We start from the raw sequence: 16,001 nt of genomic DNA, 5'->3' as shown, positions 1-16,001 counted from the left end.
GGGCGTGGTTAGTCTCGTTCCCAAAGCGGTGACGCAGCTCGAGTTCCCTTGAAGGGGAACGTCTCGGTTACGTCTGTAACCTTAGTTCCCTGAGTAGGGAACGAGACGCTGCGTCACCTGCCATACTCCCTGCATGCCCGCGAGCGCCTTTCTTCATCCTTTTTACAGAAGTGTTTCCGGGGATGCTTTATACTTTCCGGTCGATGACGTCACCCGTCTATGACGTTCCGTCTCTCTATTGGACTGATGACATACGTGCTTCACGACGCAATCACGCAGAGGCGTTCCCAAAGCGGTGACGCAGTGTCACGTTCTCTACTCAGGGAACTAAGGTTACAGAAGTAACCGAGACATTATGAGAGATTGATAATGATTGATGGGGATTATAAAAAATGTTTAGAGAAACACTTTCAAGAACACTGACAGAATTATCCATTCTTATTTTTTCCTTCACCAGATTACTATTAATCAATCAATGCATTGGAGGTTTATCAAAAGCACAGTTGGTGATGAAACGTGTTTTTTGACGTCACTGCCACTGCAACACCTTCCAGTGTTTTACAATCCCGGATCCAGCTGTTCCCATTCCAGGATAGTTGGTCTGCATATGCAATTTAAAGCACAGTTATTCAAGCAGTTTGAAACTGATTGAATATAGATATTCCCAAATTTGAAAGCATTATTTCATGAGCATCTTTATGGACTGACACAGTTTAACTGTCTCAGTTTAACTTTCATGTCTTTAGTCTAATGTCATCAGCTAAGACTCTTCTTCCGCTCGATCTGCACTAGCTGAGGTGTCATAGGCTCATATTCAAATATAATGTGTGAATCACGTGACATTAGGTGTGAAAACACCAATACTGTTTCCAGCCTGATCATTTGTAGTGCTGTTACTGGTAACGGGTGTTGGTGAAACGGGTAAGAGCATGATTTTATAAATGTTCTGTCAGAAATCTTAAGTTTGGGGGATTTATGGGAGATTGGTTGGGGCTAGTTATCACAGGGCTGTGTCTCAGTAACTATATGGTTGAAAATCAAAAGTCCAACAGCACAAATATGTTTTCTCTTGCAGTGTTTTGTATGCTGGTCATGAACACCTCAATAAAAATTCAAAAACTTATACTGTATATTAATGTGTGTTTCTATACAGGAAGTGGCTTTTAAAGGTGTCATGAACTGGGCTCTTTTTATTTTTTTATACTGTTGTCTGAGGTCAACTTATGACGTTTGCATGGTTTTTACATTCAAAAACATCTTAATGAATAAGTAATAAGCTATTTTCTGCCCTGGTTTTGAGGCTCTCTGAAAAATGGTTGGTTTTGATGGGCGTGCCGCATTGAAGACTTGGAAGTAAACGCCCACGGCTAGGATTGGATAATATTTGCATATTTAATTAGCTTCTGCTCCCTTGTTAGTGACAGCGTGTGGCAAACAGCAACTGGAATGAATCACCCAGCCCACAGCCAGGGCTCGCAAAATGTCTTTATCAAACAAACACAATGATTAATCTCTCATCCACCTGCGATTGATTGGAATGTTATTTCTGTATCATTTCGTCCGATCATCAGTGAATATAACCGCAAACCGTACACACACACACGTCGGTTGGCCGGTGATAGCCCGCCTAAAAAACACATAGCCACTGGGCTTTGCGAGCTGGCGTTACAAGTCAGAGTCTGATCACGAATGAACCAATAACACCTTCTCCAGCCTGTGACCGTGTGCTAAGGTATGTAATCTATAGATATCAAACAATCTGTAACAATGCAATACTAACACATATAAAAAAAATGTCTCGGTTACGTATGGTAACCCTCGTTCCCTGAAGGAGGGAACGGAGACGTCCGAAGTACGCCGAACATGACCGACTGAAAGGGAACATGTTTTACTCACATAAGTGTGATGCACCGTTCCTGTCGGATCCAATATAGAAGGCACAGCATTGTGTTTTAATCTCAATATGTCTGCAAATTAGAGCTGTTCCGATACCCTTTTTCCCTTCCCAATACCGATTCCGATACCTGGGCTCAGGGTATCGGCTGATATCGAGTACTGATCCGATACCTGGGTGTGTATCTGTATATACAGCTGTATAAACTACTAGCCCTGTATGAATTGCTAGAATTATTTTATGGTGTGCTTCAGACTTATCCCTTAATAAAACATGAACAAATACATACAGTGAACTACTGCATTTATTACAGTATTTGTATTATCTGACATGCATTTGACAGTAATATTAAAATAATTCTTTACAACAAAACAAGTGAAAAATAAGCAACCATCTAGGCATTATTATTATTAGTAGAGACGTATTATTATTACTTAGAGACGTAGCTAAATCTACTGTACAACAGTAGCCTAATATATTCTGTCAATTAAAAAAAAAATTTAACCGAACTTTTATTTTGACGGGTTGCCGTGATGATATTTCAGTGTGTTCATTATATTACAGTTTTCTCAAATGAAACGGTCAATTCTCATGAAGTTACAGTTTACGTGTTCATTTCCTCATATAGTGATCATAGACTGTGAATATGGACGTAGAGAAGGGACCTAATAACTAGGTCTTGTTTAAGAAAATGGTATCAGATCGGTACATGGGTTCAAGTACTTGCCGATACCGAAGCCAGAATTTGTTGTGGTATCTGTGATATTTCTGATACTAGTATCGGAATCGCAACAACTCTACTGCAAATCCAGTCTCGACCTCAATCTTGTTTACAATCAATTCTGCATCGTTTAGCTCCACGAGTCGGTGGGCAGGCTTGAGGCGGTGCTTCTGCGTCCTAATACGTCAATGGTCGACATATTGTGAGAGCTCTCATTTTCTGGGCCTGGGGGCGTATTACAGAAATGTTCTATCTTATGTCTTAAAGGGGTGGTAAAACACATTCTTTTGAAGGCTTGATTGTGTTTGTGGGGTGCACTGTAACATGTGTTCATGCTTCGTTTAAAAAAAAATTGCCTTATTTGTCATATATTTGACCTTTATTCTACACTGCTCTGTCCCTCCTTGTAAAACGGTCTGATGCTTTCCGGGTTGTATGAAGCCAGTCCCTCAAAAATACGCAGTGGGCTCAGATTGGTTAGCTGGCCCAGTGTGTTGTGATTCGCTAACCGCCTAGTGTACGTTTGTCGGAAACGTCACGCCCCTTACCGGAGGCTGTGCTTTGGTCATAGAAACAACGGCATCAATAAAACCATATGAGCCCGAATCAGAACTATAATCCAATTATAGCCAAATATCTGTCGCAAGAACTAACCCAAAACGAACACTAAGCACTGGCTTTAACTAGTAAGTTAGCCAAATCACACACAGAACCATGTTTAGCATGCCTGTAGATAAACAATACATAAAAGCTCTAATCAAAGAATCATTTACACTAATGCCAGGTTCGCTGTTGAGATTTTAACGTTAGTGTTTGTAACGATAGGTGTTCGTCGGATAACGTTAAGTATGAATGAGCATTTAACAGACTGGTTTGCAGAACAGTGTTGTCATCTGTTTACTTCCTTGCTACAACCTATTACAGGAAAACACATCGATGAAAAATAAATCAGACTTACAGGTTGTGACCCGTAAACAGCTTCTGTTTGTAAATCCAGCTTTCAGGACAAGCCGTGGTGCATATCCTGTATTGACCTCGCAAAGTTTGTGGAAGTTTGTGTTGTCCTCCGTGAAATGTGCAGCGCGCGCGTCGTGCATCCACGCACCGGCAGTGTTTTTTTCACGCAGCTGACGTTGTGCAAATCTGGCATTGAAATCGCGAAGACGGTGGATGTTTTCCTCTGTTAGATGTGCTTAGATGTTAGATCTCCTCTGCAGGGAGCCCTGCGCGCGCCTGATTCCCCGCTGACTCAAACACACGTGCATATAACATGCTGTGTGTTAAACGCTCTGCAACGCACCCCCGTCCCAAGGAAGGCTGAACAGAGCAAGTACCCCAGACCTGCAATCCGGATGAAAATAACAGCGTTTCCTCAGCATCGCGGCAACAACACTCCAGCCTACTATACCACAACAGCGCCGCGATACAAAATGGCCTCACCCCCCCTTATTTAATATTCTCGGAGGAGGGGTTTATGTAAATATTGAGCCTGGTGATGTCACCAACCCTGGAGGAATGTGTGTAGTCGCCTGCTGGCCGTTTGCTGTAGTTCTTAGAAACTGATTTCTTTAAAAGCAAATATCTCCCTTTGCTTTAAACTTTGAACGTTGTAACTTTGCAGATGTTGTTTATGCTCAAGCAGCAACATTACACGCTAGCTAAAGTTAGAATAGTGAAATCGTGGTTTACCACCCCTTTAATTTAAGATATGATAAGTTAATCTAGGATTTTTCATAATTTCGTATTACAGAAGCAAATCTTAACTTGATTTAGGATTCTTTTCATATCTTCCAAAATATCATCTTATCTGTAGTTAGGAAATCTTAACCCTCTCCATCGAGTTCAACTGTAATCAACTGTCAGGTCTGTTACCAAGCAACCAACAACGCGCAAACTGCTTCTGAGGTAAGCCTAAAATCAAAATGGAGAAACAACGGCGTGCTTTTAATTCCAGTGCGGCAAAATTTTTATTTTGATAAGCTCCGTTGAAAAGTTAAAGCCTGTTTTATAAATCACCTTTTGCAAAAAAAAAAAAAAAAAAAGTATAAGGCGTTAGTCACTTGAAGAATGTACTGGCATAAAGTTGGTTTGATGTTATTTGACATTCCATATGCGCAAATTTAGGGCATGTCTCTAAAGTTACATACAACATTGATATACACATTTCTAACTTCAATAGCATGTGAAAGAAATTACTTACAGTATCAAAACCAACTGTAAAGTGTTCATCTAGGTGTCAGGTATGATGCACACCTTTTACATAATCCTTTCAAATGCTATTGAAGTTAGAAATGTGTAGGTACCAATGTCGTATGTAACTTTAGAGATGGTACTTAAATTTGCGAATATCGATCGTCCAATTTTATGCCAGTGAAGAACGACCGGTAAAGCTCCGTGACGGCTCGTTGGCCTCTGTAATGTTGGTCGCAATTCGCCAACTAACTGCAAAATCATGTGTCGTGGGAGTCTGTAATTATTTACAAGCATTTTATCATCAAAGCACAAAACATCCTCTGGGTCCTCCAAAAGTCTCTCCACCATCAAACGTCACTGCTCTTCATCTTATATAATTAATAAATGTAATGCTCTCTCGAAAAAGGCTTTTGTACTGTGATTTTTACCGTTGGATTTCCAAATTACCGTTGGATTTCAAAACTTTGACTAACAAGGAGGTTTGCAGCTCTGAAACTTACAGGATATTCTTATTTGACGATTAACTTTTATATACCAAAGGCTCAAAGGAAAGTTGATTTCTCAATTCATCACCCCTTTAAAAAATAAGCCTGCCATGAGAAATATTCACCAGAGAGTAATAACTAGTCTCACAGCATTTACTGTAAACATTAGCATACAAAACTGATACAAAAGTCAACCAAGGTGTTTTATTTTTTTTCAGTATGAAAACAAAGGCCATCATTAGCAGCGTTCTACTGTCTATGATGTGCTGTCAATCAAAAGGGGGCGAGGAAAGATGCTGGACAATTACAAACTCATATTTATTATGTTTCATGCTGACATTAAAGCTGAAAAATAAGCCACTGTACATTTGTTGTAGGTGTTGAAGTGACGTCAGTCAGAATGGCTCCTCCTCTTCCTCTGATCGTTCTGCTCATGATTCACGGTGAGTCAATGCAACACTTCAGAAATGCTCAGGAAGTTTTGCGTAGTGCATTTTTGCACAAGCTGCTGCTAATTTGTCTAGTGTGAACTTTTTAGGGGTTTATAGTCAGACAGAGGATGTGATTTACAGTCCTTCACACATCTGTGCACTAAAGAACTCAACAGTGATAATGAACTGCACTTATACATACCCTACTGGACATCAGATCAAGAAAGTGTTCTGGACAAAAACACTGGTAAAAGTTAATGATGAGCTTCCAGATCTGTCTAATGACCCTGAATACAGTCAGAGGCTTCAGTATCTGGGAGATAAACAGCAGAACTGCACCGTCAGACTGAGTCATGTGACACTGAAGGATTCACACGAGTACTATTTCAGATTCATCACTGATAAAGCTGGTGTGAAATGGGTTGGTGTTCCAGGAGTGACTCTTACTGTCACAGGTGAGTTTGGTGAGGTTTATCTCTTGTTCTGTGCATTATGTTGAATAATAATCAGTGTATGACAGCAGCACTAGATATAATGTGTGTGTTGTGTTCAGATCTTCAGGTGGAGTCTCCTGAGAGAGTGACAGAGGGAGATTCAGTCCGTCTGACATGTAAAAGCAGCTGCACTCTGACTGACAGAGCAACATTCATCTGGTCCAGAAACTCACAGCCATTAACTGAGAGAAGAGACAGAAACAATGAACTCCTGCTGCAGTCAGTCAGAAGAGAGGATGCAGGCAGATATAGCTGTGCTGTACACGGACACCATCACATCTCTCCTGAAGTTCATCTCAATGTCATGTGTCAGTACAGATTCATTTGTTATTTTTAAAAATTGGAGATTGTGTTTGAATGAGATTATTTATGGCTTTCATTTTTGTCACTTTTAGACCCTTCAAAAAAAGTCTCAGTGTTGATGAGTGGATCTGGTGTAATAGTGGAGGGAGATTCAGTGACTCTGAGCTGCAGCAGTGATTCAAACCCTCCTGCTCTGAACTTCAGCTGGTTTAAGGAGAATGAAGCCTCAGCTGTTGGATCTGGACAGAGTTTCAGTGCACTACAGAGTGGACGCTTCTACTGTCAGGCTCACAATCAACATGGATCTCAGAGATCAGACGCTGTAACTGTGACTGTTAAAGGTAGAGCAGCTCATAAATTTACTTTACTCTTAAAGTGAAGCAAGTAATTTTTTTCTGATGTTTTAATCGTTTGTCTTGGTTTTAGGACGTCCGGTGATATTATATATATCCATTGGAGTGGTTTGTGGAGCTGCAGTGATCATCATGATGCTGATTTGGTAGGATATGTGTCTTTACTACTATGTGTGTGAATGAGTGACTGAGTCAGAAGGTTGAGAATTCATGCTAACGTTACCCTTAACCCTTAATCGCCCCTCAAGTAGGGTTTACGTTTGAGTCCCTTGGGGTCAGATAGACCCCAAACTTTTACAGAGCGATTGCATAAGGAAATATAATTTTTTTACATGGAAAACTATATATAATTTTTTTTATTTACTTCTCAACTATACATTTATGCTGTGTTTTTGTGGGTATTTGGTAGTTTTTTACCTATTTACTGCACAAATACTTAACTATGTCATAAATTGGCTCATTAAAAATAATTTTTTAATGAAAAAATCACTTGAATGATGATCTTAAATAAATATAAATAGTTTTTGGACATTGCTCTATGTGTTAGGGATAGAATACTGCCATCTGTAGGTTTGTGGAAAAACTTTAGGAATTATAGTTAAAGAGAAAGAGAGTGCAATGACCACATTATCCAATAGAGGTCCATAGGGAGGTTATGCAAAAGTTAAGCTGCCTTTCATCTTTCTTTTATTTGCCCTTTTCCCTCTCTTTCTCATGATTGTTCCATGTTGCATTTGTGCTCTAGTATTTGTCCTTCATTTATGTATGGAATTTTTTCAGATTTATGCCAGTTTTGTTGATTTTATTTTATATCAGTTTCTATAAAAATGCTCTCTGTTGCAGTCACACACATGTGTGTGTTTGTGTGTGTGTGTGCGCGTGTGTGTATGAGACAGAAAGTTCGTTCCACTTTGTGTTTATGCTCTAGGACCAGATCTTGATATAAATGTAGACATTTTCAGATTTATACTGGATTTAGTTGATTTTTTTTTACAAACAAAGTGAAAAAAAAAGCATTTTTTACATTTTCCCATTCATTGCCAAAATCCAAAAAAAATGCTCCAGACACTTGTGTTTGTGTTTGTGTGTGTGTGCGTATCAGTGAACATGCTTGTTCCATATTGCATTTGTGCTCTAGTATTAGTACTTCATTTATGTATGAAAATCTTTCAGATTTATGCCAGTTTTGTTGATTTTATTTGCCAGTTTCTATAAAAATGCTCTCTGTTGCAGTCACACACATGTGTGTGTTTGTGTGTGTGTGTGTGTGCCTGTGTGTATGAGACAGAAAGTTCGTTCTACTTTGTGTTTATGCTCTAGGACCAGACCTTGATATAAATGTGGACATTTTCAGATTTATACTGGATTTAGTAAAAAAAAATTGACAAAAAAAGTGATTTTTTTTTATTTTTTACACTTTCCCATTCATTTTCAATGTGGGGTCAATCTGACCCCGAGGGACTTAAACGGTAATTTTTTTTTTACACACCTTTAGAACAACCAAATCAAGCCCAGATTTTTTGTGCATGTTTAGATAGATTATTTAAGAAAAGTCACTGAGTCTCATGGCCCTGAGATGAAGGGAACACTTTTAAAAAATGGAGGAAAAGTCCAGTGGGGTCAGCCTGACCCCAAGGGACGATTAAGGGTTAAAAACACAAACACACATTCATCCCGCGTTCTTTCATTTTCCGAGTTTTCAATTGCTTTTTTACAGAAGTAAAGCACTCCCCCACAGCTTTCTCCCACAGTCTCGGGCTGTCCTATGGAGGAGGGCATTTCTACACATACACTACCTGCAAACATTTGAATTCTGGTAAATGTATCAGACAGCTCTGCTGGTTCATGCACATTTGTATTTTCTGTCGAGGCGCACATCAAGAATTCTCCCGGTTGAGCACTCACATTTGCTCTTTACCTTTTTCCTCTTTCCATTCAGCGAGCATTGGTTTAACATCGGATGCAGTGAGAACTGTCCTGGTAGAGCAATTAGGTTTCTCTCTTCCGTCCATCGAGCATTGGTCTCCCAGCGGATGCAGTGAGAAATCTCCCGGTTGAACACTCGTGTTTTCTCTCTTCCTGTTTTATTTTTCCATTCAGTGAGCATTGGCCTCACAAAGGATGCAATGAGAACTCTCCCGGTTGAGCACTTAGGTTTCTCTCTTCCGTCCATCGAGCATTGGTCTCCCAGCGGACGCAGTGAGAAAGTGGAAAGTTTCCAAAAATTCAGTAAATTGGAAAGTGTAAGGGGTGGTACTCTAGGTTCGGGCCAAATTCTGAGCTCGAAGCCCTCCCAAATACGCATTTAAATTTAATCTCTAGAAATTATATGTAAGTATGAACTCATGAAATGATGTTTTATTAACAAGGTTCGGGAGGAGCATGTTCAGATGATTGACACAAGTGGAGAGCACTCAGCTAATCAACAATAAGAGGTGTATATTAGATACAGATTTTTTAAATGTACTGCATTTATATAGCGCTTTCAACAGACCCATGGCCATGGCCATCCAAAGCACTTAACAGATTGCCTCACATTCACCCATTCATACACCGACGGCGGTGTCAGCCATGCAAGGCACCATCCAGCTCGTAGGGAGCAGCTGGGGTTAGGTGTCTTGCTCATGGACACCTCGGCACTTGGTCAGGTGGAACCGGGGATTGAAGCACCAACCTTCCAGTTTGTAGACAACCTACATTAACCACTGAGCCACTGCCGCCCACAAGTGGAGAGCACTCAGCTAATCAACAATAGAGGTGTATATTAGGGATCGACCGATACAGATTTTTTAGTGCCGATGCCGATACAGATTTTTTTTCATCAGCCTTAGCCAATGACTGATACGGGCTGCCGATTTTCTTGAGCCGATATTTGGAGCCGATACTGCTTTTGCTCCCTCAATTTACATCATACAAATTACACAATGATCATGATGATAACAATGTTACAAGTCTCAATTTAAAAAAGGAACATTTATTTGTAATTATAAAAAAAATAGTAAAAACAGGTAAGGTAGAACAAAAAAAGTACAAAAAGAGTTCATTGCTTAAAATAAATTATGAAGATAAATATTTAAGCATAATTAAAATTCTGAAAATAAATATTTAAGCATAAATAAAATAATTACACTATTGCACACAGTAGCAACAAGCAGCATAATAAAGTGCACACTGACTGTACTATACTTCATTTTAAAAGTAACCAACTATTTACAACCCAGTCATTTAATGTTTAGGTGCACTTAACTCTTAACCTATCTCTTGTAGAGCAACACCAGCGGTAGTTCAGGAAAAAAAATCTCCCAATGCACCATGTGAAACTTCGGCCTTCCGACCTTTTACCATTGAGTCAATTCTTAATTGATTTTGATTAATATGCGCAAGGGAGGGAGAGCAAGACAGTTTGAAGACGGTGAGTGCACGCGCGGCCGGAGGAGCGGCTCTCTCTGCTCGTTCTCTCAGTAACACATGCGACCTGTCACAAGCGCAGCAGTCAGTCTCTCTACATCACTCACACATCAAATAAGGCTTTAGCGGGATAAAAATGTATCGCAATATGTGGTGGCCGGTGTTGATTCTGTGGCGCACCACCGCGACTTAGTCTATGTGTGGGAAACACTGGAGACACACACACACCACATGCGTCTAAACCACAGCCAGGTGGTCGCTGAATAAAACTCCCACAAATACCACAGAACAACGTCGGCATTAGTTAATGACCAGTGTTCGTAACAGCTACCGTATGTATACGGATAGCCTACAACTTAGCTATTTGCAGCTCCCTAAATACAATGGCAAGCAGTTTTATAGACGAGGCATTCAGCATTTGCATTTTCCATTTGGACGCACAAACTTGTTTAGCTATAGTTGCAAGCACATATAGAGCAATGTGTTTCCACTTTCAAAGTGTTTGGCAATATTTCAACGAAGTCAAACCGTTACAAGATGCTTTGAAAGTTTAAAACGTATCGTTGTCTTGAAGAGCAGATTCCAGCACTGCTAGTGAGGGAGGGGCAGTGCATGAACTGCTCAGAGCTGCCTGTGGACGCCTGTCTGTAAATAATGCAGGGAAAAAAATATCGCCGAATGCAGCAGCCTTGTATCGGCCGATGCCGATACACGTAAAAATGCAAATATCGGCCCCATGTATCGGTCGAACACTAGTGTATTTATATATATATACGCAGCAGTCTTACCTTTTTATGATCATCCCTCCACCACCCCTTCTCCACACTTTTATTTCTAACCACTTACACACACGGGGTACTCTGGGTTCAGGCCAGATTCCGAGCTCAAAGCCCTCCCCCCGGACAGCACGCCAAATACGCATTTAAATTTAATCTCTATATATTATATGTAAGTGTGAACTCGTGGAATGTGTTAAAATCTACACAACATGTGTTGTCCCTGAGCACACACACACTATATGTCATTTTTAACACATTTCTTTTTAGAGTGTGATACTTGAACTCTGGCTAATCTGGTTCTTCAAACAAATTTGTGGATGTGATTAAAATATCTGGATTAAGTTATCTGAGATTACTGCACAGATGCATGGATACTCGAAACCCTGAGCAGCAATGCATCGATTGTCTGGTGGCAAGACAACATAATGACATCATGCAATCGAAAAAGACACCTGATGCACAGGCTTTACATTTTTATTTCAATGTTGTAATGAGCAATTCATTTAATTTTACATTTGAAGCAGATTTGTTACGTGACAGCGTCAGGCGGGAGCAACTCACAATAAAGCTAGCGCTTCTCTGTTTGGACTGGCTTTATAGTTCCTGGTTCATGACATCATTCACCTCTGACGTCTCATCTCACCATTGGTCTGATTTCACTCGTGCTTCACGACGCAATCACGCAGAGTGTCAATCGATGCAGCGCGAGTTCCCTTTAAAGGGAATCTCATTGGTTCAAAATCATAACTGTTAATTAAACATCAAATGCATTCTGATTGGTTGTAATTGTGTCAAATCATTGTCTTTAAAGGGGAAGCAGGTGGATGAAAAAGAGAAATGCTGCACAGGAGACTCAGGTGAGAAAAAATAATGTGATTTTCAGTTGTTTACTGATCAGCTAAATGAACTAGTAACTTAAAGATTAAAAAAGTCTGAATGTGGTTGTGACTTTATCTAGTGAGTTGTAATAGAATTTTTTTTTTCTCTATTCTGTTTTTTTCTTTAATGGCAAAGATGGTTCTTCATCATGACAGACGACAAGCGTGTGATGTTGAATTGAATGATCCTGTGTATGGGAACGCAATGGTAAGTGTTTTAACTGAGGATTTCCTTCACCTTTAGCAGTGGCGGAACTAGGCTTTTATACATGGGGTGGCCAAGGCTACTAAAGGGGGTCCATATCCGTGAAAGAATACAATGGGAAGTGAAGTTTTAGTAACTAATTTCGGGAGGAGCACGTCCAGATAATTAAACCTATCTAAACAGATAATGTAACCTAATCAAACCCAAGAGGAGCACCCTCAGATAATTAAACCTAATTAAACACATGTGGAGCACATCAAGCCAATCGATTTAATCAACGATAAGAGGTGTGTGTATATATACAGCATATTCACCTTCTTTCGTTGACCGTTTTTATTTTTAGCATCCCTCCACCACCCCATCTCCTCACTTTGATTTATTAAACTCATTAGACGTCAACACAATCCATATAAAATACAGTCTAGTTCTAGACTATCTTTATCATGGGGGGGGGGGGTACTCTGGGTTCCGGACAGCACGCCAAATACGCATAATCTTTACTCCATTTAATTTGATGTACGTGTGAACTCGTGAAATGTTTATTTGTTTTCATTGTTTTGACCGATGTAACATTGTATTCTAATAAATAAACAACCAACATTGTAGATATTTCACAATTCTTGATTCCAACGAATATTCTGCAGCAAAAACTACAAGTGGCTAGTAGGTTACATACATTTTAAACATTATTGAATACAAGTGAACAATCAGCCATAAAGTGAGAACAGTGCTGAGAATGAAGTGCTTCAAATGAAGGTTGAGGTCTAACAGTAGGCCCTATTTCAGGTACAGAAATTGAATATTCAAACGTAAAATAACTTCATAATCTTCACTTTATATGAATTCAATATAGATCAATGCATGTTAAACTACAAAAGTTATTCAGTAAAGATATCAGTGGGTGTTATTTTTTTCTTTTGTTCTTTAATTAACTTTAATGACAGATTGAAGGAGGTGCGGTCACTTTAAGACCAAATGTACAATGTTGAATCCAAAATCCGATTTCATCTGAAGACGTAGCCGACTGTATTAACTATGATACTCGCTATTTTTGGCATACCTTTATGCATATTTATCCGTTCAAGCGCAAGACCTGCTCTATGTGTTTGCGCTCTTGATGAAGCGCCATATGTCGCGCACCAGGCGCGTGGCATTCTCATGTTCAAGGCGGCGATGCAAAACAGTGAATCTAAATCACCATACAGAAAAAAAGTTCACTTCAAGAATGAAAAAAGTGGCATCGATGTGTTTTGCTTTAAAACTGCACAAACGGGAAAAAAAACGCACACTATATAACATATTTCCATAAACACAGACTTTACACAGAAAGAAAAATACTTAAATGTCTATACACACTCTTCCATGCAGCCTAGGGTGAATTCATTATACATTAACGTTTTAAGACAAATTGTGTCGTTTAATAGAAAACTATGAATGACGGTGCAGGATTGTTAACAACTCTGCGCCTATGCGCGACCCCTTTTATTATTAATCATCTGTTTGGCGACTAATGTTAATATTCTCTTAATATTCAACGTTAATACATGAATACTTATCTTGTTAGAAAAAAACAGTTAAGTTTTGATTCAGGTGCAAATGCAGCATCTCTCTCAGCTGGCCACATACAAAATGACAGAACCTGTCTCTCACTGTGTTTGGCCAGATGAAAATGGTGGTCAGGGCCCGATGTCACTCTGAAGTCAACACAGTATAGTGTCAGAAAAATATACATGTAAAAATTAAAAAAAAAAAAATCATTTATGATATAATGACAAAACAAATCAATGGGAAGGACTGTTAAAAAAAATGAACAAATACATTTGAGCCTGACTTCAAATGCAGGTGAGCTACAAAATAACCACATCCTGCCATGAGCTATATAGGGGACATATCTTGTATGTATAGGGCTTATATGTGGATATAAAGAAGCAATACAGGAGACCTATATGGCCTGTATATGCACATATATGCACCTCAATTTTGCCTATATGTGGCATATATACACATATATGCAGCATATATATTATCATATATGTGCATATAAACTGCATATAGGTTTCATATATGTGCATATATCCTCATATAGGTTCTTTCCATGTGGGTGGCCGATTTTCAGTCTCACGTGTCTCTGATTTTGAGCCGATCCGTCTACACGCGGCTGTGAACCCGAGCGCGCCCGCAATGTTGACGTCAGAGCCACAGTCGCGCTCACAGCCGCATGCAAACACTAGAAGACACGAATTATGCCATTTGTAAAACTTGTAAGGTTAAAATAAACCACGGGGAACCACCAGGAAAGCCCACAACACAACAAACCTAATTAGACACTTAAAACTCCATCAGCCCGCAGAACATGCCCCGCTTGAAGAAGGTAACGTTAGTAAAGGTAAAACGGCTAAAGCTGGCCAGAGCTCAGAGCCACAGGTCTGCAGCCTCTCCTATCTTTCCTTGGTATAAGCAGCCAAAAGACCAAAGCAATTACACCAAACGCATAAACCGTCACTTCATGAGAATTTACCATTTCATTTGAGAGAACTGTCATATCATGAACACAGACACTCAAGTGTTTAAAAAAAAAATGAAATGTAATTGACAGAATATATCAGGCTACTGTTGAAGCCTACTGTAGATTTAGCGCCGGCTCTATGTAATAATAACATGTCTTTACTACTAATAATCATTATGCTTAAATAGTTCATTATTTTTCACTTGATCTTTTTTTTTTTTACAATGTTTACTTTTAAACAGCATACAGCCTTTAAATGTTTACATATTATTTACTTATAATGATTATCATCATAAATAATAAACTTAATACATTTAATAAAAAAATTTAAATGGTTAAATAAAAAATAAATAAATAATTAAATAAATAATAAATAAAATAATAATAATATTTATATATAGCTGTGGTAACATTTAGCTGTGGTTCCAAAATTGGTTCCATAACATTTATGGTATCGGTACCGACTACTGGAATTTTGGTACTTTGACATCCCTAGCTGGCAACATTTATTACCCAAATTACTGAACTATTATTTGGAGGAGTATTGTACACTTCAGGTTTGTTCATTCATAGGATCTTTTGTACTTTAGTAAAAAAGAGGAAAAGGTCAATTTATATTGTTTTGTTTCATAAAGCAACTGATTTTCAGTTATTTGTTATTTCGACTTCTTTCCAGGCACAGAACACTTATTTTCTGAGAGTTGTTTAAGTGAGAGAAGATCCTGTTGTAATGTTTAATAATTTATTTTAGAATAAAACAAAAATTTAGCTTTGAAGAAAAAGTGGATTTTTGTGGTCCGTGTACTTTTTCGTTCATTCGATTTTCCTTATAGAAACGGGTTTTTAAAACAAAACGAAAAACAAGAATTCAGCTTCATTTTTCATTTTTCGTTCAGAGGTGGAAAATTAATAAATGGCTTTAATATTCGATTTCTAGACGTGGGCGGGAATCATACGCCCCTTTCTGCTGATTGGTCAGCCGAAGATCAAATTATCCGTCATCAGTTCTTCCTCAGTTCCGCACAGCAGAATAATAGTCCTGCGCTGCTATGAGCACGTTTATTGCAGCTACATTTCATCTTTTATTCATCAAACAACCAGATTAACAAATGGCTCGACCCAACCCGTACCGGGGCAGAGCCTGGACAGGGCTTTCTCCTGTGTAGACCAGCGGCTTCAGTGCTGCGCAAAGTGCCAGGGGGTCCGCGAATTTGCTATATCATACAGTATTTTCCGTCACGTTTTATTTTATTATCGTGATTTAAAAAAAAAAAAATGTTTTTTATTAGGTCAATTACAAAGTACAAAACAGAAATAAGACATTGTGGTACAAATCAGAGTATGCAATAAC

General features: G+C 38.9%; 1 protein-coding gene across 2 annotated transcripts in view; it reads left to right on the top strand.

Annotated features, from left to right (window-relative positions):
* Positions 1-859: 859 nt before the first annotated feature.
* LOC307123015 (sialic acid-binding Ig-like lectin 14) overlaps positions 860-16,001 on the top strand; it is a 38,724-nt gene continuing 23,582 nt past the window's right edge. Inside the window, exons 1-8 of one of the 2 annotated variants that reach the window (XM_079811386.1) lie at positions 860-921; positions 5,671-5,736; positions 5,832-6,188; positions 6,278-6,526; positions 6,614-6,862; positions 6,948-7,020; positions 11,873-11,918; positions 12,076-12,147. In XM_079811386.1, coding sequence (XP_079667512.1) covers positions 5,694-5,736; positions 5,832-6,188; positions 6,278-6,526; positions 6,614-6,862; positions 6,948-7,020; positions 11,873-11,918; positions 12,076-12,147 — 1,089 coding nt within the window. In that variant the 5' untranslated portion in view covers positions 860-921; positions 5,671-5,693. The remainder of the gene's footprint in view (positions 922-5,670; positions 5,737-5,831; positions 6,189-6,277; positions 6,527-6,613; positions 6,863-6,947; positions 7,021-11,872; positions 11,919-12,075; positions 12,148-16,001) is intronic. The other variant, XM_079811387.1, reaches the window with a different exon arrangement.

This window comes from Gobio gobio, assembly GCF_949357685.1.
Source record: "Gobio gobio genome assembly, chromosome: 3".
Classification (NCBI taxonomy): Eukaryota; Metazoa; Chordata; class Actinopteri; order Cypriniformes; family Gobionidae; genus Gobio; species Gobio gobio.
The sequence above is the reverse complement of the archived record's forward strand: the minus strand, read 5'-3'. Positions and strand labels throughout refer to the sequence as shown.